Source organism: Stigmatopora nigra, chromosome 22 (genome assembly GCF_051989575.1).
Source record: "Stigmatopora nigra isolate UIUO_SnigA chromosome 22, RoL_Snig_1.1, whole genome shotgun sequence".
Taxonomy (NCBI): domain Eukaryota; kingdom Metazoa; phylum Chordata; class Actinopteri; order Syngnathiformes; family Syngnathidae; genus Stigmatopora; species Stigmatopora nigra.
Window position 1 is genome coordinate 6,169,429 of NC_135529.1, and position 22,971 is coordinate 6,192,399.

The 22,971-nt window shown below is 39.0% G+C and overlaps 3 protein-coding genes across 4 annotated transcripts; all 3 read right to left on the reverse strand.

Annotated features, from left to right (window-relative positions):
- Nucleotides 1–48: 48 nt before the first annotated feature.
- On the reverse strand, nt 49–10,635 carry LOC144215871 (inositol polyphosphate-5-phosphatase A-like). The gene is made up of 16 exons (XM_077745061.1): nt 10,193–10,635; nt 8,375–8,416; nt 7,898–7,998; nt 7,710–7,797; nt 4,647–4,710; nt 4,143–4,246; nt 3,898–3,950; nt 3,573–3,692; nt 3,250–3,334; nt 3,069–3,161; nt 2,919–2,993; nt 2,661–2,734; nt 2,458–2,569; nt 2,228–2,296; nt 2,082–2,149; nt 49–1,468 (listed from the first exon to the last, which is right to left on the reverse strand). Exons 1-15 carry the CDS (start codon nt 10,250–10,252, stop codon nt 2,108–2,110), a joined length of 1,182 nt encoding a protein of 393 aa, XP_077601187.1. The 5' UTR covers nt 10,253–10,635; the 3' UTR covers nt 49–1,468; nt 2,082–2,107.
- Nucleotides 10,636–12,090: 1,455 nt separating this feature from the next.
- Nucleotides 12,091–18,407, reverse strand: LOC144215430 (glycerol-3-phosphate acyltransferase 4-like). 2 transcript variants are annotated; one of them, XM_077744354.1, is made up of 13 exons: nt 18,244–18,407; nt 17,066–17,573; nt 15,835–15,904; nt 15,451–15,751; nt 15,304–15,378; nt 15,125–15,214; nt 13,942–14,035; nt 13,716–13,831; nt 13,563–13,618; nt 13,393–13,478; nt 13,186–13,314; nt 13,023–13,102; nt 12,091–12,954 (listed from the first exon to the last, which is right to left on the reverse strand). In XM_077744354.1, exons 2-13 carry the CDS (start codon nt 17,231–17,233, stop codon nt 12,846–12,848), a joined length of 1,374 nt encoding a protein of 457 aa, XP_077600480.1. In that variant the 5' UTR covers nt 17,234–17,573; nt 18,244–18,407; the 3' UTR covers nt 12,091–12,845. The 2 variants fall into 2 exon arrangements, with proteins under 2 accessions (XP_077600480.1, XP_077600481.1); XM_077744355.1 differs by lacking the exon at nt 18,244–18,407 and adding an exon at nt 17,738–18,193.
- A 284-nt stretch (nt 18,408–18,691) lies between these two features.
- LOC144215431 (DNA-directed RNA polymerase III subunit RPC4-like) lies at nt 18,692–21,713 on the reverse strand. The gene is made up of 9 exons (XM_077744356.1): nt 21,571–21,713; nt 20,724–20,893; nt 20,599–20,642; nt 20,374–20,534; nt 20,178–20,299; nt 19,938–20,097; nt 19,390–19,631; nt 19,150–19,302; nt 18,692–19,032 (listed from the first exon to the last, which is right to left on the reverse strand). The coding sequence occupies exons 2-9, from the start codon at nt 20,883–20,885 to the stop codon at nt 18,919–18,921; spliced, it is 1,158 nt and encodes a 385-aa protein (XP_077600482.1). The 5' UTR covers nt 20,886–20,893; nt 21,571–21,713; the 3' UTR covers nt 18,692–18,918.
- Nucleotides 21,714–22,971: the final 1,258 nt, after the last annotated feature.

The following is a 22,971-nucleotide window of genomic DNA, read 5'->3' on the forward strand; positions in this document are numbered from 1 at the left end:
AGATGTAATTAACTGAACAGGTAAAAATATACCACCCAAAGCAGGTAATTAGTGTATATTCCTGTGTCAACACATCTTTCCAGCTGCCTTTTTATTTGTTCTCCTCTCAACAAATCCTCAATGACATACACATCAACTGTGTTCCAATTCATTCCAACATGACTATGTATTAACAAAAATATTCCTGTGTGAAAATTGCAGACGGAGGTCATATCACTCAGAGAACTCATTTGTATCACTAATGCAAATGAGGACCATTTTTAATGAATATATTGTAAATGATCAGAGTGATGTTCAGGACAGAATGTTTTTTTTGGCAACAAAAAAAAAAAAGAGAAATTTCCACACAAGCAAAATATTTGTGTGACATTCCCATTCAAGTAGTTGCACCCTACTACCACTACTACTACTACTACAACAATGACACTATTTGCAGCCCTTGTTTGAATATATTTTTCCAAGTTCCCACAGTTCATAAAACAAATAATCCAACTTGGGTACACAGTGCATTTCACTTTTTAACGACAGTACGACTGAAACATTTTAATCTTATTATGAGAAGTAAACATATGTGCTGTACAGCTACATGTATATGGCCTGAAATATGAAACCTCTTAAAAAGGACAGCTGTGAATAAATGTAAAAGAACAATTAACTACTACATTAAGTGAAAAAAACACTTGGTTTGCAGTCCCCCTCTTCCCCCACAAAATTCCATCATTTCTACTATTATGAGTAATTTTTAACAGGAAAATAAATGTTTTCAGAAATTAATGCATGGCTTTATCTTAATCACATTAGAAGTAATAATTGTATAAACTGAGTTTGGTGGTATAATGAGTTTAATCCTATGTGGATTATATTGAGTTTTCTCTAGTTTCCGCATATCGCATTCTGAACGCAATACCTTTATAATAATTGAGAGAAAATAAATGATTTAGTTCCACGTGTGTCAAACTTTTCAAACGTGAACTGCAAGTGTGCGCAAAACTGTACATTTGGAGACTAAATATCTGATACATGTTATTTAACTATCCAACATCTACCCAAACACCCCCACTCAAAACAACATACAGTACATATAAATTACAATATATTTGGTAGCATGTAAGCCACAATCACCAGAGTAAATAAAAAAAGGGTTAAGTTAATATTTAAAAAAGTAAAAAGCCAAATTAAAACATTGAAAACGAAATACATATACAGTTAAATATTCTATATCTGATTATATATGTTCTAAATACACAGTATCCAAGTTGTCGGACTATAATCATAATAAGGTTTAGATATTATTTGTTGACATATAACTGGGGTAGTTTGTAAATATTTACTTATGCTAAAAAAAATGTAACAAGGTCACAGGAAGGTCTTGAACTTGAAATAACTTTTCACTTGAGCTGGTATCAAGGTCAACTTTTGCTGCCTGGGTTCCACAAAAATATAACGTGGGTATTTTAAAGAGACACACCTACACATCCCAAAGAAAAGAAAAATATGAATTCATTGATTACATCTAAGTAATGCACACAAACAAGAAGCATGCTTTAAATACACCAATTAAATTTTCTCCCCTGTCACATTAATATGGCCGACTCAAAACCCAAACCATTCCATTCATAAACTAATCTGGGCAAATATAAATGATCCCAACTGCTAAATGCCTCATTCAAAAGTAGGTCATTCTCAATACAGATTATTTAAACAAAAGAAAACCAAATCATGACCATAAAAATGCCAATATTGTGTCTGCTTCAATTTATTTATCCCTAGCCGGCCATCCAGAAGGACGTGTAGGCCAACTAATAGTTTGCTTTGTCGTTGATCCCAATTGACGGTTGAGAGCATAGATAAGACAAAATCAGTGAAATGTGCTAATGGCACACGGACACAAAAGGAGAGCTGGTCTCCTGCTGGTACTTTATCTTACTTCATATGGCCACACTTGGAGCTTAGTTCAACTAATGTCTCTCTGGGGATCACAAAAAGATTGCTGCACTTACGCTAAAACCCCCCCACTCACCCCACACACACAAATTTGTCTCCTACACATGCCTCAAGTAGTTTAATATGGACACACTTACTAGTTTATCATCGGGAAGTTTGCCAGTCAATGTTCATTTGTCTTCAGTGCAAAGAATAAGAAAACAGGCTGTTGAAGATACACAAATAGGCCTTAGATTTTGTGAATTTTTGTCTCATGCCCTGCTATCGTGTGTGTTTTGTTTACCTTATGATCTCCCATGCAAACATCAGGGCCCACTGTATCATAAATTACACCCCTCTCACTATTGGCACCCTGGGAAGAAAATGTGTCATTAATAAGTCCACTGGCAACTTTAAATTAATGTTGCATTATTGATTTGGGGAAATACTGTAACTGTGTTGCACTTATTTATTCTTGATTGCGATTTAATGTGTCATTACAGTGGATATTGAAGGAAGCAGGCGGTGACTTACACCGTCGATGAATTGCTGTGCGCTGTGTGACATCAAAATCCGATCGCACCAGGCGGGACAACGAGTGTTCATGTACTGGGTGGGTTTAGTGTACTCTTCACTGTAAGGGTAGCTGGGAGGGGGCAGGCAACATCAGAAATGAAGGTTTATAGAAACAACAGGAGACATCCAGTTGTGAATTTGTGGTCAGATGAAAGTCTCACCTGGGTGGAAACTGGATTTCTTCTTCTCTAACAACATCATTAAAGGCTGTGACTTCCTTGTCATATTTTAGCAACTGCAAAGAAGAGAAGGTATTTTTTGGGGACATTTTTTTCTTTCAAAGATCCGATGGAGAAAAATCAAAATGTGTAAAAGCCAAAATGTTGTTTTTCAACTTCCGATTTTTTTTGCCAACTCAAATAATAATAATAGTAATAATAATAATAATAATAATAATAATAATAAAATAATGAGCTAACGGCTTTGCCATTGTCTTCTCTGAACGCAGCTTGATACAGGTAGGCGAACAGTTTATCCTCAATTAGCAGAAGAACCTGGAAGTGAGAAAACAACCTAAGTTGCATAGTAAAACTTGGTGTTAGTGAATGTTGTAGTCATGTAGAAACTACCTGGCGGTCAGTCTTCTCCTCACAAATGATTTTCTGCACTTCATTACTGCTGTCCTTTTTCACAGTTTGAACTTCAGCCGATGTAGATAGATGCTGCTCGATAGTTTGCATAAGAGTTTCAGTTAAATAGGATATATGAAATGTGCAGCTCATCAAATATGCCATAATTGTTTCTGCATACCTGAACTAGACTCAGCGTATCCAAACGAAAGTTAAAATCTCCAAACAGGAAGAAAGGCATTGGGGCGTGGCAGTTGTCTGATATTCTAAAAGAAAAAAATGAACACAGCTTGAAGGTCCAAATCTTTAGGCACAGTTTGGTGTAGAAATGGCAGGAAAGTCCCATAAAAGCATCTATAAAGTTAATGTTCATTTATCATTAGCATTCACATTGAAAGCAGTAACATTTCTGTATTACCGGCTGTCGACGTTAAAACTAAAGTTTGCTATGTGTGTGTGCACTTTTTTTAAGAGATTCCATTTTTTTTTTGTTGCTTTTCAGACCTGTTGATGATGTGTCGGAGAGCTTTTTTACGATTGGCAGAGTAGATAGAAGGACTAGTATTGCAGGCAATGAGGTTGGAGGCATCGTGAAACAGGTGGACATTGACCAGGTCGAGTCCACTGGGGAGTAAAAAAATAATAATCATACACAAACGATAAGCTTTTAACTCAAAACAAAACTGAAAGTGCTAAAGGCAGTAACCATTAATGTTGTGATAGGTGGATTTTATATTGAGAACAAATCCCTCTCAATCTCAGATTGGAATCTCAGCTCAGCTCAGATTCCAATCTAATGTTTAGACTACGACTGTCGGGAAGAGCGTACCGGTCGTGGATGATCCAACGTGTCCTCATGAAGCCCTTCCTGGACCACTTGAACTACAACACAGACAAATTAGCAAGAGTCATTAAACAGCAGCCAAATAGATCATCATCGATCCAGTCCCATAATTTGTCTCATCTCCCTGTCAGAGTAGACAGCCACTGCATCCCCAGTAGACTCATTTGTCCACACATCTCCCATTGGGCCCAACATTAATCCCACCCTAACAAATACACAGCAACACTCACATCAGGCCAGAAATTCTTTGGGAATTTTTCTTTTTCCACAGTGTTGACCCCATCCAGGGAGCCCACGTACTTGTCTAGTTCCGGCACTGCTTTAAAATCCTTGACTGTGAGGGGCAAAGACGAAAGAGGGAGCGAAAGGTAGGCGTCAGATAAAAAAAAAAGTGCGGAAACATGCAAACGGCAATCAATAAACTGGTGTTAACCTCATCAGTACGGCATACGTGATGAGGGGGATCTATAAAGCGGCCATTAGACTACGTTTGGTGAGCGACTATCAGTTTGGAGCAAACAGCAAGTGGCAGCTCCATCATGTTTATGGTTCTTCCATATGCTTTTTGGAGGAGCTTTTTCACACCTAACGTGACTGGACTACGAAGGGGGCAAAATGACAGCATTCGGGCACTTTGCAAATGCGAAAAGGTGGCGGCCTGAAGCGATTAAAGCCTCGTCACAACTTAAGCTTTGTTCTACATTTTGCTAAATGACAAGAAAGGTCGTTCTTACCACTAAAGTCATACTGGCGGATGTTCTTCAATGACTTGTGGATGAAGTACATGCTGCCCAATGCCTGAAAGATAAGTTGTAGATATTGTGCTATCGGGCATGAAGGTAATAAAAAGGCAGTAACAGATTCAAAACAGTTGATTAACTTGAAAGAAAGCGGCTGTCGAAAGCAACACAATTAGAGTCCTTTCTTTCAATTGTACATGTGTATATATTTACTTTATATGCAAAACTTTCCACAAAAGCAGGCTCCAATTTTATTAGTTTTGGGCTGAATTTGGCTACAACCACACCCTTGCTGCAAAAAATACGTATGCAATGTAATGTTTACTACAGTATATTGTGATAGTAAATTGCGGTCACAGTATCATCTTTTGCAGCTGCAAGAATCAATGAAACATAACAACTTTCCACATAGAAGTTGGAAAAAATGTTAGTATATGTCCAGAATTGGTCATAAGGCAATAAGAAACTTGGTGAACATATAATATTTACTGTTTCAATTCAGCACTGCTCAGCACTCAGTGTACCTTTTTCACAAACTGCAAAAGCATTGACCCACGAACAAAAGGCAAAAAGTCACTCGAACATGGTGACAAAAACATCAGAAATCATCTCAAGCTGACAGCCGAGCAGATGAACCGACATGTTTGTTTAGCCATTGTGTGAGACGGGCTAAAAGACTGATACTGAAAGATTGTATGTTTGTTTGTAACTCGACCACAGACAGCACACATAACACAAGAGACCACGATTAGACCCCCTTGCTCCCCAACTAGCTGTATGTGCACTCCAGCACCCAATCATCCCTAACATGGTCGGACAATTTTTAATGTACTAACTGCCTGCTCCACTGATCTGATTAATCACGTCCCGGGAGATCAATAAAAACAGAAGATTAAAACAATTGGAAAGGTATTAAGCAATGGGCCTGCCGCTGTCTGCCAACTCCGCTCGAAGGGACTGGCGGCCAAAAAGAAAAATCAGCCATTGCTCAGGGAGATCGGGGCGTGACAGACTACTGAGTAAGACCAACCACACCAAACACAGCCCCCTTCCAACCCCCCCTCGACACCAAACCGACCATGCCCTCAAACAACTGCCCTGAGCAAGAGAGATCTCTCCCAGAAGGCATCATTACTCATCTGAACTGAAGTTATCCTCATTTAACAAAACAGAAGTGTCTTTGGGATTTGCGTGAGTGAGCAGCATTTAGGGAGCAGCTTGTCCAAACTTGGGCCTAAAGTGTGGGCAGACTGACGGTTATTAATAAAAGCAATTTGCCAAAACATTGCACAAACAGGTCGAAATTTGTACTAGATGAGTGTTAATAGTGCAATAAAAAAACACACACTTTGCTGCACATACTCTAGCCAGCACCTATCTTCATCAATCAGGTGTGTGTGCAGTTTAATAAAAAAAATATTGACTCACAAGTGATTTTTTATCAAAACACCATTTGTACTGAAAATGCATGCAAGTCTACCCCATTTACTTTTGCAGCCCATCATAAAGCAGAACCGCACACATGGACTAAGACTCAAACTCTCTCTCTCTCGCTTTCAGCCATGTAACTGATGGTCTGAAGCCCGGGGGAAACAAATTGGAAATCAATACAGGTGGCACCGACCAAATGAGAATGAGGCAACACAGCGTGGACGAGCGGGTTGGGGGGGGTGCACGATTCCTCTCAGGGCCAAAAGGTGGAGGGTGCGAAGACTGAGGTGCAGGGGGGAAACTTAGTCCCAGCTGCCACCAACACATACTTTATTTATTGTAGACAAATAGGTTGGGATCAATAGTTTTAATCTAGACTTAAACGTATTGACTTGCGCTTGTCATCCGCACACCTGGCCATTGACTTTATCCGTTTGATGCGTGGCGCTTCAGCCAACAAGGATGACCGCTGAACCCTACTGTCAGATGACGAGGAAAGGGATCACCTGGGAGGAGTGTGGGTTAATAGTTTAAGAAAGACTAGCCAGTGAAGTGGGGACACTTGGTTATACAATATTTTGCAATCTGGTATATTTACCGTATTTTTCAGTCGATAAGTTGTACCTGAGTATAAGTCGCACCAGTCTAAAATAAGTGCAAGATGAGGGGATGGCGCAGGGTTACTAAAGTGGCACTGGACTGTAGGTGATATTCTAAGAGGGGAATCTTGTGTGATTAAATACCAAGGAAAAACATTATATGTCAATATGAATGTATGACTATATCAATAGAATGGAAAACAACAGGCTCAATAGGAATTTGTTAATGTAATGTACTTTCAATTAGCCTGAATAAAAACTTGTTAGACTACTGCAATCACACTTTCACTTTATTTTTGTTCATCTTGTACTTTCTGGTGAGAACAATCATTTATCAATTCCTCCTTTATGGGACGAATCAGAATAGAAATTTGCCATATGTATTCTTGGGCTCTATACACATCCATTTTTGGAGCTTATTTTCTTGGGTCTGAACAAACCCTAATATTTGCAGGCTAATTGTTTTTTGTAGTTTTCAGGTTTGCCAGTAGAAGGGATGCAAAATCCGTTTCTGGGCTAGTTATATTTTAAAGGAGGTGGACAATTATAATTCATTTGAACTCATTTTCTAAATTCATGATCTTACTCCAAATCATTGTGATTGAAAAAAAAAATGTTGATACCTATATGATATCTGTGCAGCATTTCTAGCAAGTGACCTCTCATTGAAGACTGAACCATGTCAATTATATTATATGTTTTATATTACCAATGCGATGTCGACTTTTGAAGGCATTACTGGTTAAATGATTCAACTGCAAGCGATGAATGGGCCCCAAAAGCTTGATAACCCCTCAATTGACCTATAATCACAGTCAATAATTTGAAAACATATGCACTAGTTTTTAAACGACTGTCATTTACACATTGAGTGCAATTTACCAAAGGAGTCAATTACTCTGCCTGTCACGACCAGACCTTGTTTCAGCAAATGTTCTTTTCTAAGCCTGGAAAAGGGCCCCCTCTAGAGAAGAATTCTGAGAACTACTGCAATGTTACAGTTGTTCCACCTTTCTGTCTGTCTCACCGTGAATCGCTCTTCCGCCTCAAACTTATTGTCCACATAGATGCAGCGCCTGTCAAAATCTTTCAGTTCTTCACTGCACTCAATGCTCCTGAAAATTGCAAAACAACTATTAGCAAAACTCTGATGCTCCCTTTTGGAGATCAAAACAAACATAAACAGAACAATTATTAATAGCGCACTTTTCCTACCGAAAAAATTCTTCTGCAAACCCCATGTTGACCAGATAGTCTTTCCCTCCCACCTCCTGAAAGTGGAGGGCGATGAACTGTGGCTGGTAGGAGTGGATGGTCTGTTACACAATAAGCAAAGACCTAAAGTTAATATTACACAAAATTGAGGGCTGAGGAAAATAATCACATGTGGATTTCACAAGAGGGTCTTTCCCATATTGTCAGTAGGGTGGAAATTTTTGGTCATGTAGTTGACACACTATGCCATGTGTTTATTTCTTATCTATAGTCAGCATAGTATCCGTTTTCCACAATATTATATGGAAAGTATAGGTTAGAAATGTGTGATCAATTATACAAGGTCAGGTTTGATTGATTTGTGCAGACAATATTATTATTTTTGTATTATACTCTTGAAAATGTCTGCTGGTCTTCCCTAAAAAAAGTTATATGGAAGAAGAACATTAAACAAATGGGAGTGTGAGGTACACTTACCTTGTATAACTCCTGTAGCCATTCATTTTGAATTTCACCCACCTAGAAAAATGAGATGCAATGCAGTTTTTAGTATTTAATGTCAACTTGGAGCTGTGTCTAAATCATAAAAATACAAATACTGGACATCACATTTTTGTCCACACTCTGTAAACAATGAGTATTATTACAATTCACCACTTCACAAAGATATTCATTCACTATCCATAACATGGGGGATGCAGGGGTGCTGAAGCCTACCTCAGTTGACGATGGGCATAAGACCCCCTGAAGTTGTTGCCAGGCAATCACAGTACTTACATCACTTTGTTTACTTTAGCCAACCGACATTTCGGAAGGGGTTCAAAAGAACTAAACAAGGATGTAAAATAAATTATTTAGACATTACTTTCAAATGAGTAAGTTCATTTTTATTTCTGTTTAGGCTTTATTGAACTCACAAAGAAAGAACTGCAATGAAATGAGGATATTTTGAAGGTTTAACAAAGTTAACAAACTGTGCCAAAATCCTGAAAACTGGGATATATTTTAAAGTATTTCCTTATCTGGAGGCAGGCGCTGTGCGACTAGAAAAGCTAAAATCTCTGGGTGGTGATAATCATCTGTTTACATATCTCCCACAATGGGATCTAACATGTTTCCACTGGAACTCCATCTAGCACCCGGAAACATGGACTTGAGCCAAATTTCCATGAGTGCAGCGAATTACTTGACCTCTTGTCAGTTCAGGCACAACTAAAAGCTGGAAATGTTTCTATGCAATGTAGAATGTTCTTCACCTTGGATACAGTGTCATATTCACAAAACCATCAATGAGAATATTCGTGATAACCAATATGAAAATGATTTTACTCCGAATTTTAGAGATTAACAATGACAAGCTTTCTGGACTCTGGAATTGAAAACAATGATGAGTGGCCTGCCTTACAGCGGGGAACCTGGGTTCAAATCCAGATCGGTCCACCTGTGTGGAGTTTGCAGGTTCTCCCTGTGTGGGTTTTCTCTGGGTACTCTGACTTCCCCCACATTCCAAAGACATGCATGGTAGGCTGATGGGACACTATAAATTGCCCCTAGGTATGAGTGTAAGCGTGAATAGTTGTTTGTCTCCTTGTGCCCTGCGATTGGCTGGACACCAATTTGGGGTGTCCCCTGCCTCTGGCCCGAAGTCAGCTGGGATGGGCCCCAACACCAGAAAAAAAAGGGGCTCCGAAAAAAAAAAGATGAAATGAGCTCTTATTTAAGCAAAGTCATAATAGAAACAATAGAGTTTGTAAATAAATGTGTCCAGATATGTGGTAAAAACTCAAGTTGCGATGTTGCAATTTGTGACATAAGCACGCACAAGTCATGACGTGCAAAGCTGTTCGTGAGACCCAAGATGTCCGGTAACCAGCTAGTTAATCGACTTTTTCGAGTTCTATGGACATCAATGTGCCTGCTCTCATCCTTCTCCTGAAAATTTAAATGACCATGACAGCTAGATGAAACTGGGAAGCTGCAAAGCTTCCTCCAAATGGCTTGGACGTCTAGCACTGTCAATGGCAGCCAGTGGCTTGAAAACGTTCTGCACCAAAAACACTCTCATAAAACCACTTTGAAACGTCTTGGATGAACTCATAAGTCAATCCACATAAGTCTACGCGTGACGACAAAGCGTGACGTAAAGGTGAAATGAAATGCGCCTATTCGAAGTGTATAGTAACAAGACAATTTGGCCTAAAGACATATTGATAACATACATGTATTCATATATTCGGGCTGATTTACGTGCATTTTGTTGCAGACAAGCAAGATCGGGGAAGGTTATATACTTACATTGTCGAAGAGTGAGCCGACATTTGCGGTGACAAGAAGCACCTCGGTGTGTCTCTCCATGGTCCGGTCACAAAACACACCCAGACTTGAAAATCTCCTACCCGATGAGGCCTATAAGCGACTTCCTCAGCAGATTAGAAAGGCTTATTGTGAGAACCGGAGTAGTTAGCGCTTAAAATAAACTGGCATTGCAGTAGAATGATCTTGTGCAGCTCTCTGGTCCAACTTGTTTGCACACAAGTCAAACGCAGCAGAGGCGCTCAATGCCATGATCGAGCACAGGAGGCACTCATTCAGAAGGTTTTTCTTATTTTGAGAATCTCCAAAGTAGTCCTGAAACAAACTGATTAAGCCAAAGCTACTGTAAGATAAATTATATAGATGATCACAGTGACCAACTAGTGTACACTGACAGCAAGAAAGACCAAGTCGTGTTGCGTTAAAAGAACATTGGCGCTCCGCCCATTTCTGAGCAGCGCACCTTTAAAGTCGTCTTGTAGTCACTAAATCAAACAAAAACATGCACAACGAGCTGCGTCAAGTTGTCAATTTGTTGACAGAACGTGCCAAGCCCATATAAGTCAAGTTAACGTGCTTTTCAACATATGCGGGGGAAAACATCTGTTCTGTTGGTTACAGAGACGCGTAGAAAATACAGGAGATTTTGAACGCTCCATTCGCGTAACCACAAACACACCCGTGATGAAATAAAACAGGAAGTAGTTTGTTTCTTCTATCAAAAATGTGAATGAAGCATCCTACGCTACTTTTTTTTTATATTAAGTTTAACTTAAAACTAATTAAGGTTTTTCATGTTTGTGCAAAAATTATAAATTAAAAAAATGTTAACAGGACAATTACAATGAAAATAAGAAATATATACTGTTTAATTGGTAAAAGAGCATATTTTTATATTAGTTGTTTTTTCATTTTTTTAATGAAAAATATAAACATTTAGAATGTATACAGGCATGTTTTAAATTGAGAATATTTACCATTTCTCCTTTGCTTTTTTAATGTAAAAAAAGAAATGAAGTTCACCATTTTCAAAATAAAGAATTTTTACTGTTAATTCATTCCCTCCCATTGACAACAATACATGTCCAACTCATTTAAATTAGGAGGACTAGTTCCCTGTCAATCCCACCTAATTAAAAGGGGTGACATGTTTTAGTCAGTGGCAGCCGATGATTTAAACAAAAGCCCTACAAAGGATTAATTGGAGTGTGGCCACAGTTTCCTACATTGCATATCAGTACGCCATCACTATGTGGAAGCCAAAAACATAACAGTGGTTGTACATAAAGGTTTAGTATTCAAACCAAATGGTGTTGGATTTAATAGTCATGAAACCCTTAGTGTAGTTTTGGCTTCCATCATGGTTACCATAGTGCTGTTAAGAGCTGTTCAACCACGACCATTTCTATCACCATTTTGTCCCAGCAGAGCACACTTTATTCTCTACCAGTGGTAACAAAATGAATTCAGGGTTGTAATAACATGTCTAAAAAAGGGGTGGAGGAAAGTGCATTGACAAATGTTTTGAGAAGTGTTCCAGATTTTCAAATGAGAATCTTGCAATGTTTTGTCACAAGTAAAATGTCTTATTTGAATAGAAACTTTGTGGTTTAAATAAATCCATTGTTAAACACAAATTCTTGCTGACATTCTTGAAGATTTTCTTATGAACGTTTCACACAATCTAAATGGTTCATTAATCTTGAATGAAGCCAAACTAAAGCTAGTAGTTTTTTCCTCCCGCTTCTGCCAACTGGGGCAGAGCTCACCAAAGCATGGGAAATTGCAAAAATAGCCTTTGTAGTTGAGTTAAAATAAACCACAGAAATGTGTTGTTAGTTTCAACCAATGAGTGGCCAAAAAAAAAGTCGGTTAGCAAATAACAGGAATATTAGCTGCTCTTTATTCCAAGTGTCTTGTAATTGTTTAAACTTGCAATTAACTGTTCACCTAGGGCAATGCTGATTGAGCTGTGGCCATCACAAGTATGATATGAATTGCCAAAAGCCATCTTTAGCAGCCATATTTCCACTTCACAATGTGAGCATTTATACACTCCATGGAAAAAAAAGAACCATCAGCAAGAGTTTAGCAACAACAATTACTGCTGTTGTAGTCAGGTGGATACAAAGCTCCATGTAAAACACAAAGCTTAAAGTACAAGATTTTGGAAAAAAGCTCATAAAAATAGTTATACATGTAACAAAAGCTGGCATCATGTCAGACACAAGCCAGCCATGCAAACTCTCAAAAGATGACCTCTTCTTTTTACTTAATAACTCTGTTATATACACCCTGTTAAAAGCAGGATTATCTTAACATGTAACCGAAATACAAACAAAAGTAAATTACAAAAGAGACAAAAACTGAACAGATAAATTACAAGTGTTTTCTTAACCACGAGCAAAAAATGGCTCCATCATAGATCATGCCAATATTTTTCCATTCTACTACAGGCGAGGCTTGTTTCGCCCAAACTCCCAATTGACCTGATAAAACGCTGCAAATTGCACACTTATTTGTGAGGCAGAGAAAAGTCCAGGAACCCCAACTCTGGAGGGTGCACAGCTGACTTCATTTGTAGTCATGGCCTCCCTGTGAAACTTTGGAGCCGATCCACCTCCTCGCAAATCTCTCAGGAGCGACTGCGATCTTCTTGTGTGCCGACCAGCATTTTACTATAGAGCTTTTGCTGTTCCTCCTTAAAAGTATCTTTTACCTTTCCTCTCTTCAAGCCTCCATCCCTAAAAAATAGTGTTTATTAGTCCCTCATCTTACCGAGAGAAAAATAAATCCAATAATATTGTCATACCACAAAAGATCCACTAATCCTCCTTGTCTCGCAATGGCTGCTTTTACCCGATTGGCAAACTGTACAGCGTCCTCTCCTTCCTTTGGAAAATATTGATACGTGTAAGAGTGCAAGGGCAACCAATCATATTTACATGATTTAATAGAACAAGTCAGAGCCATACCTCTAAGGACATGGGAGGGAGGTACCACACACTGCAGACAATAGCCCAGCTGCTCATCATACGTAACAGGTAGTTGACCATTCCAAATTTGCTGCTATTCCAGAAGGCATCTCCAAATCTGGGATCATACTGTACAGAAGGTATCAACACATTAGTTATATTAGACTACATTACGGTTAAAAAAAATTAAGAAGACATTTGTCATACCTTGATAGCGACAGGGTACACTGTCCCGCCAATTTCAAAACTGCCCTTTTTAAACATCATAACTGATGTGTTGTTAATGCATGTACCTGGTAGAAAAATATGTTAAGATACAACAAATCTGTGTTGACTTACAAGGTCTTTTAAGAGGGAAAAAATGAAAATAAACTCACCTTCTGGGAATATGAGAATAGGAAGCTTGGATTTATCTTGTGCATGGTCGCTCAGCCTAAGTTGCAGAGAGAAGAATACAAGTCCATTATTTTCAGTGAATTTTAGAATTTGGATTGAATTTGAAATGCAATATGGCAATAATGGTATTTTACCTGTTGGCCACTAGATGTCTGTCTTTGACCTCTGAGCGCTCAAACCAAATGTGTGGGCAGGCTCTTACCATGGATCGCTGAATGATTCCCATCAAGCCTCTATGAATTTGGCCCACCTGACAGATAAGGTAAACACACAATGTTAGACATGTAAAGGCCTCTAGGTATACAACTTTGGAAAATTTTCTAAATTGAACAGGTAATGAAAAAAAAAGTCAACAATTACCATTGCATAACAGCCATCACTGGCTAAAATGATGACATCGATGGGTGAAGTGTGGTTGGCGACGCATATTCCTCCGTTTTTGGGTTTATTCTCACTACAAAAGTAAAAAGCAACAGGATTCATCAATAACTCCAAGTGGTAGAAAGTCATGAGGGCACAGTTAACCGCAAGAATGTTGTGGTTAAAAAAAGTGGTTATACGGAGCAAATCATTTGACTTTTTCAACAGGCCTTATCAATCTTTGTTTCAGCAAATTGAGTTACAGAGAGAGTGAGAAAAATCAGATGAAAAAAAACTTGATAAATGTGGAAACAGTCAGTCTTAATATTCTATAATTTAACAAGGCAAATTGAACAGTCGGTCACAATGGCTGTGGTGATCCATATATTTGTAATTGACATGAAAGCTTGTTAACACTGCAAGCAAACATGTGTATGTGCCACAGCTTTTCATTGTTAAACTCATAAATCCGAATTAACTACAGATTACATTATGTTCAGAAAAGGACACAGGCTTGTTCGTTTGCTTAAGAACCATAAACAAATTTGACAGTCACGTGCAATCCTCAAAGCGCCCCGCCCTTAGATAAACACAGTGCAAAAAATGCTACCTGAAAGCCACACCTACTCTACTCCAGCTACTCTTACTTAAAGGTTCCCAATTCATCTATTCAGACACTTAAAAGACACGTACAAAAACATGGAAATTCAAACAGCCATTTACCACCCAACAAAGGAAGGATTTCTGTGTCCTAAAGATGAAAGTGCTTTTGCCCAAAATGCCCATAATGAGCCAAGAACGAAAGCCAAAGACCTTGTGAACAATGTATCATAAAAAAAGTACTTCACATAGGCAGAAAAAAAAACACTCTGCCAGGAAGAAACTATTATTCCAAAAGAAAGAGAAAAAATAAACTTGTAAAGGCACACAAGGGCAAGACCTAAACATTTGGAACCTTCAAACCCTGAAAACACCATCTCAACTGAGAAATGCAGGGCTGGAAGAATCATGTTAAATGACTCCTTCGTGACATACTGGTGCACAAATAAAAATACTGAAGTGACATTGCTTTTAAGGTGATTTGTCACTTGTGCATGAATACATTTTTGCCCATATGAAGCTCTGTTTTTATACTCCAACCCATGCCAATGATATTTATTCAACTCCCAGCATTTGTTTTTACCTGTCATGGTATGTTATGATAGCAGTCAGAGCTCTGACACATATTCTGTTGCACATGAGGTGAGCCTTTTCACTGAGGATGCTCTTTATCCTAGAAATACAACAGAAATTGAGTCCTGTTCAATCCTGTTTCTACAAAGCAGTACACATCCGTGAAAATATTTATTTGGTCACACCTACCTTCCATTGGGTAGGAAGCCTATAAGAGAAGTGAGAAATACCAAGAGGCCAACACCAGTGAAGGCCAAGGTTACCCTGAAAAAAAACAAGATGCATGTTATTGATGACATTTGAAATAATATCTTATTGGCTTTTATTTATGATTACCTGAGAGGTAAAAGGATGCCATAGCGGATGAGCAGGCCCAATCCCCACAGCACAGTCAGCCTCAGGCTGATATAGTGGAAGTTGTAGTTGCTGCGTGTCAGCAGGTTCCAAGACTCCAACTCTTCTGCCGAGAAGCGCTTGGTGACCTCGTCATCCATGATGCTCTCCACGCCTCTTCGTGCAAAATAGAAGATGTCCGACATCTCGAACTCAGGTGCTGAGTCCAAGTCTTTGTTACTGCCGCTACGCCTAATCTCCTTGATCTCTTCTTCCAAGGAAGTAGGATGTTTTGCAATGATAGCTAGACTCATCCAAAAGATGGAGATGTCAGAAATACTAACAAGAAGAAGTAAAACAATGATTACAAATAATATTTTAACTCACCGTTGGAGTAGGGTTTATACAAGGGATGATTATTTTCTTTGGCTCCTCTCTCCATCCTCAGTGTAGCCCACTAAAAAAAATGTAGATACCAGAGGAGAGAAGATTTAAAACATTGTTGGAATGTAGATTTGCCACATTTAGAATTCAACAGTATAAGTTATAATAAAATCATTTTTCTTCCATTTACACCTGCAAAAAAGACTGGGTTGAAAGTATGTATACAATGTATGCATTGTTCACTACTTTGACACAGAAAAGCCAGAAGGTTTGACCATTTTTTTGAGTCTCTGACCTTAATCTCACTTTGTTATGGTCAGAGTGACATTCAAGCAGAACTAAAGATACCACAAAGTCTACAAGTTTGAAAACAAGGAGTTACTTCAACTCAGGGGGAGAAAAAGTACACAATGTTCACTTTGGTTTGAGTCAAAAAAGTGCACACGGTAATGATTGTACAACATAATGTGTGATACATTTTAGTATGGCAATTGTAAGAAAGTTTTGTGACTGTAAGGAAGGGCAAGCAGTGAAAACCAAAAACACAGGAATTTTATGCCCTCTGGCAAAGTTGAAAAAAATGCTTTGACTATCATATATTAGATAGAAAAGCTTTCTATTTCAAAGCTTTTTTTCAACTAAACAAAAAGGCAATTCCCAACAAGCACTTTATGTAGATAATTAATATGGTCAAACCTTTAACAGTTAGTATAAGAAGAAGAATTGAATGTTGTAATCTTGTGCAAGCCATGAAACATTCACTCATCTTATTACAGCTTGTGACCTTTTGTCCCTTTGCACACTTGGAATTTTTTCTCTCCAGGAATTTTGACCTGAGGAAATCACCCCAAATTCCCCTGGGCTCACTCATTTGGCAATCTGCTATCAGTTTTCTCCATTAATATACCATTAGAATTTTAAACCAAAGCAACTGTATTAAAAAAATGATGGTTTACAGAGGAAGGCAACAGTTTGGTGTATTTAAAGCAGCTGAACCTTTGACAGACAGACTATAGTTAGTGACGCACTCCAACCCCGAAGGTTACATAACAGCTGGCTGTAATGTTAATCCATATCCACCACTGAAACCCATTACCAGTGGTTGCATGATTCCTATTGGTACAATAACAACCACCCCAAAGTTATATTTTCAAAATGTCCTATAATTCATACATGTTACCATTTCAGAAAGCTCTCTGCTTCCCGGGTACACAATTCAGATGAAAGTTCTTACCTCAAAGATCTTTAACAACGACTTCATGTAAAGACGTCTGATCCCAAAAGACACCCCAAAGATGGCCGGCACGAGTATGAAGACGAGGAGCAGTGTGAACCAGACAGTCAAGGAGATACCCAGGAGGATACACACCAAGCTGTCAAAAGGATTAAAAAACAGCTCCATGATGAAGGAGTTCTTCTTGATCCAAGTCAGACGAGTGGAGAACAAGCCTCGAGCTCCACTCTTTGGCCCAAAATGGCCCTTATCTGGTGTCAACACACGTTCTTCATAAGATGGGGCTTCATCTCACTGCGTAGAGAATCGGGGCTCATCTTAACACTGTCATGGCAGGCAATATTAAAGAAGAAACTCCCCCCATCCGTCCAAATGTGTCCAATTCCAGATGTCCTTGCTGCTATAGCAAATGTCCCATTGGGGAGGATGTAAAGAATAAAACAGCTGGACTTGGCTGATTTCTCTTCTGTGGTGAGGAACCAGTTGAGTTTCTTAGTGAGAAGTTGGCCTGGAAAGAATAAAAAAAATGATGATTATTCCAAAGTATTTGATTGAATTTAATTGAATGCCTTTATTGTCATTATACAATGAGTCTGAATGTCTGTTATACTCGCTTTAGTTTAGTTACTTAGTACTTAATGATGTTGGCAAACTTGCATTCTAGCGACTTACTAGGCTTTGAGTACTTGACGCATTCGCTGCCATTGACGACGATAGACGTCCAAATCGTTTGAGTTTAAACGTTGTGAAGAAGATAACAGTTTATCGGAGGCCCACTTCTCCTCTGCTGATGATTCAACGGGACGATTGACGACAAGATCCAGGCACAGCTAGCTTCTTCAACAACAGGCATACAGCTAACACTTGACACGCGATTTCGACATAGTACCAACGTAAATAAAGGTTCTCGAACACTGACATGTGTCGTTCAAGAGACGGGGGTGTCCGCTAAGCCATCAGAAGTAATTCCGGGAACTAAAGCGATAGCCATATGCTGCATTGGTTTAGATCCAAAGCGTGGTTTCATCGGGTTAGCTTTTGCTATCGGCCCCGATTGAGAATAAAGTGCTGAGCCAAGCTTTTGTTGGGAGCATGGATGGTGTGATTGTTTGTCAAGCCCTCAAACAGTAGCAGGAAGACAGGGGAAAAAAGGTTGAAATAATGACTAATAGACCCACCTGCGACACCAGTCCATCTCTTGTCTTTGTCCAGCACACTAAAGCCAAACTCCACCCGGCGGACAACGCGAATAGACAATGGGCCACTAGTGGGCGCTACGTGCGTAAAAACAGTCCCGGGCAAACCAAACTCTACAGCGACACTCCCTGGTTACCATGGCCAACTACAAGGCATTACACCATAGCTGGCTGAATATTATTGTGTGGCTATTTTGGAAGAGGTAATAATATTCACACTCATGTTACTACGGCTGCGATTGGCTAGCCACCAAATTAGGGTGTCGCCCGCCTCTGGCCCGAAATCAGCTGGGATAAATTGGGTTGGATTGGATAACTTGCAGCACACCCTGCGATTCCAGGGGGGATAAAGCCAGGAAGGGTGACCAGTATTTTGTAAAAATGGAAGTTCGTTTATTTGGGTTAAAAAAAAAAATGAAATAAAAAGAACTTATCTAGAGAAAGAAAACTTTTATTCACACATTTACATCCATGTACAGCTCATTTATCATACCCTAGATGTAGACTAATGTAACTGAATAAATAGCAAAGCACTAAATTATTGTCCTTTTGAGCAACAATGAACTTTTGGCTTTGTTCCAAGTCTTTTGTTAAGTGTTTAGGCAAACTTTCATATGGCACAGCAGGGCAAATCAAAACCTTGAAGGGCACCAGTCATCACCTACTCGCCAACAGTGATTCAAAGTCTGGCGAGCAAACCATTTTGTGTTTCACTTTCCCTAAAACAGTCATGTTGCCTCTTCGTCCCTCTGTGTCAACAGAAACCAGTTCCTGCAAAAAATCAAAAAGACAAACATGGGATGGCATTTCAACTCATGAGTTCTAGAATTAAACAACAGGGCAGTAGAAAATGCAGCAGAACACAGAACACACCATCTTCTGTCATACCTGAAGGAAAGCACATGAAGCACCCAGGGAGACGTCCAGTGTAACCTGTCCCATGATGAGCTGCACCCTACCGGACTTTCGTACAAGCATCTTTCCAACAAAACCCTCCCGCAGATCTTTTAAATAACAGCCGTCATCTTCACTTGTCTCCTCCTGTAAAAAAAAAATAATAATAATAATCAAATTAATCTTAGACAAAAACTCTGATAGTACTTCTATATAGGGATGACCTTTATGTACCTGAGACTCTGTTTTCAGAAGGACAGACTGACCATCCGCAGACTGCACCTCAGTTTTTATTGGCTTGAACTCTTGGGTAGGCGGCTGGCCAGGCAACGTGTCGGGCAGCTGAATGAAAAACAGCTCCTCACCTTTGCTCAGACTCCACCTGTGAAGAAGATCCGGCAGAACGTCCGGCTCAGGGAGGGGAGGCGGCTTGAAAGTACACTCAGGCTTCTTAACTTCTTCCTCCTCTTGTTTCACTAAAATAATAAAAAAACATAATTGGCTATTATGGAATCGCACAAACTTTACATACCATGTTATGTTATTAGAACATTTGATATTTTCTATATGCCATTCCCCATTTTATGGGGACATTTGCACCCTCTTGTGGAGACATTAAATCAGCTCTTCAAATATTGATTGATGAGTGTATTTACTTGCACATTTGTACCTTAAATGTGTTTTAACAGTGTGGATGAGGAGCTTTAAGACTACTTTTTAGGCCGTTTATGTAACCTAAATACTGTATGCGATCAAGTGTATAGTATAAATATGCAAAGTACTTTCTAATGCAGGTTCCATTGGTTCGTCGTCCTCCTCCATTTTCTCAATTTTTATTTTTGGAGCACTGAATTCCTCCTGGAAACCCCATCCCGACACAGCAAGAGGAAGTTGAACTGGGCAGCTTCTCTGTTCGCCCCTGAGAAATGGATCATCTATGAACTGAAAGAGCAATCATGTCAATGGAAAAGACCAACTGTGAACCTTTAAAAGAATCAATATAACTCTTAAATGATAATCACACTATCTTTTTCCAGCTTGAGAATTATTGCTTTAGTTTCTTCTTCAGTTTCTCTATACTCCTTTTTAATATTGATGATGGCGGATGGGCCTGTGCTTGGGGCATCACGTTCGCTTTCATAACCTATTGAACAAAGATAGTTAGTTCGGCATTCAAACTAACAAAGAAGCAGTTGCAAAAGATCTATGTTTGCTCACCTTTTTTTCGGATGGCCATCTCTGCCGGACCCTGCTCAAAAATGGAGTGGGACTGGATGGTCTCCGGGTGCCCCCTACCCCTGCCTCGGCCTCTTTCTCTTGGACCTCTGCCTCGGGGTGTATCCCTTCTTTCCCTCCTTTGCCCGCCATCATCTTTGGTACTTTAAAGCAAGATCAACAGTTAGATTCAGATCTGATGGTGAACTTCGACTACGGTGAACTTACTCTTCTTTAACTTTGCGCCCAATAATGTTTGGTGTAAATGTTTTCTAGGAGGAGGGATTAAAAACAGAAGTTTATAAAGAGATACAGAAAAGAGAAGCTTTATTCAGGTATTTTGAGACACGCACCTTTTTCACTCCCCCGAGGGTGAGATCTCGAGAACGCATTGAGGGAAGACGCCCTGCAGCGACGCTTGCAGGTGTTCGGCGACCCATCAGTTGGCTGCTCCCACCTCGTCCTGGGGGTGGAGTCCGATGACCACTGGGATCACCTGCGCCTGAATCAGCCATCCTTAACCCTAAACATAGTAAAATAAATCAAAACAAATAGATGAAATTGAGGTCATGCCATTTATGTTGAAGTCTCTGATTGAAGAAGTTAGCATTCAACTATAACATCAAAAACATTTTCTATATGATCTTACATTGAAGAACTATGAACCTAAATTATATACATGCAGTAATATATTCTTATATATTCATGGACAAATGCAAATTAGCTCAAAGGGGTGGAGAAACCTGTCTTTTTCCAAGAATCTAATTTACAGAAATCAAGCAGTGGGCAAATGGAAGGTGGGGGTAGTAAACATGTTTGATTTTTTTTTCAAAAATACTGATGTTGTGCAACTGGTAATTCAGAGCAATGTTTTGCTGATTATGAAAATAAATGGGCTGCATTTTAAAGTTTTTTTCTGAAGCAGAAAAATTAAAGCCAAAGCAAACTTAACATCCAAGTAATAAACAACCCAATGACAATGACTTTAAGTGTAATTAAGTGTTTAATGGCTCATCTGAAAGGCAAATATGGCAAAAGCAAGCCTTAGACTTCAGTGTCAAAACATGCAATCTTAAATCCTTAACAAAACAGCACATAAGCGTATATACACGTGGCCGACTTTTACCACTTTAACACTAGCGACATGCATTGTGCTACTCGTGATTTTGTGTTTTGGCAGACAAACGAGCTGCTACTTACGTTAATAAAGCGGAGATACTTCAATATGACAATAAGTCAACATTGGTGAGAAGAGTCGCAAAAACGTGTTGACTTCCAATGCCGCTTTGCTTACTCACATGCAGCCGTCAAATTACTTCCTGGTGTCGTCAGCCAAAGTTGAGGCGGATCACAGCTGCGCAAAAGATGGCGCATGCGCACCTATATTAACTTTATTGTTTAGTTTCTGCAATAAGGCTGTTTTCCCAAATGTTGTTCTTATTTTTTGTACTTCTAAAAACTTCCTGTACATGTTATAAATGTATATACTACTTACTTTAAAACCACAATTTTCAAGACGATCGGTTTATGAATGACAGATTAGGACTTTAAAATTAAACGAAGAACTAGTACTATTTTATTACTTGTTCTACTAGACTGGAGAAAAATTATTTTACTCATAAAAGATGTTTTTTATTACTAATAAATAAATTCCATCAATTTCCAATTCAATTTGTATTTGGAGTCTTGATTGATTGTAAACCAATAGTTAGATTGACAGCTCCCTCCCCACAACAGAATTTAGCTCTAATTGAGGAAAAGATAAGAACAATATCAACATTTTCAGTTCATCTGATTGGTTAAAAAAATAACAGTGTCGCATATAATACATACATGTATTGACAATTCACAACCTGAAATACATTTAACTGAATAGATTTAAAAAATATGTTTGTCTTTATATTGTGTGCCTAAGAAGATACACAAAACCTTTTGTCATTATACCTCTGCTATTGACATGTTTGTTTTTGAAAGCCCTTCCCATTATTTTAAAGAAGATTACATCCATTAATCGGAAAAGAGCGTCGTCTCTTGACATTAATTTTTAATCTCTGGTGAAATCCTAAACGTTGTCCCATAGAAACCAATGCAAAACATCCCCCATACCACTAATGCAAGGGCAAATCTGCTTACTCCAGGCTCATGTTGTGGCAAGGTTTGCCCGAGGGTGGGCTTGGAGGGGTAGAGGGTTATGCCCTGTGGAGCAAGTCCATATGGCTTTGCAGTTGGCACAAGTTCAATTTAGTTAACAGGACATCACAACCAGTATCTTTTAAATATTCTTCTCCATCAATGTCATTTATTTTTTTCATTTACGTTCACACAAGGTAAAATTTATTATTACATCAGAGTTCACTGTAATACATGTGATAATGCCTCAGGGTAACACTTTGGAAGAGGGATGCTGTGTTGTGTACCAACATGCTGATGAGCTTGCAGTGTTTGACAATTCTTTTTTTTTCTGCTCACCTCTTTCAGCTCTGAATGCATTTGTAGACTGTGCAGCTGCGTAAGAGTCAAATAAACATCATGCTCAAAGCCCAAAGCAAAAATGAGAGGTGGGGGGGGGGGGGGGTGATGGAGAGGCGGAGAGTGAGAGTG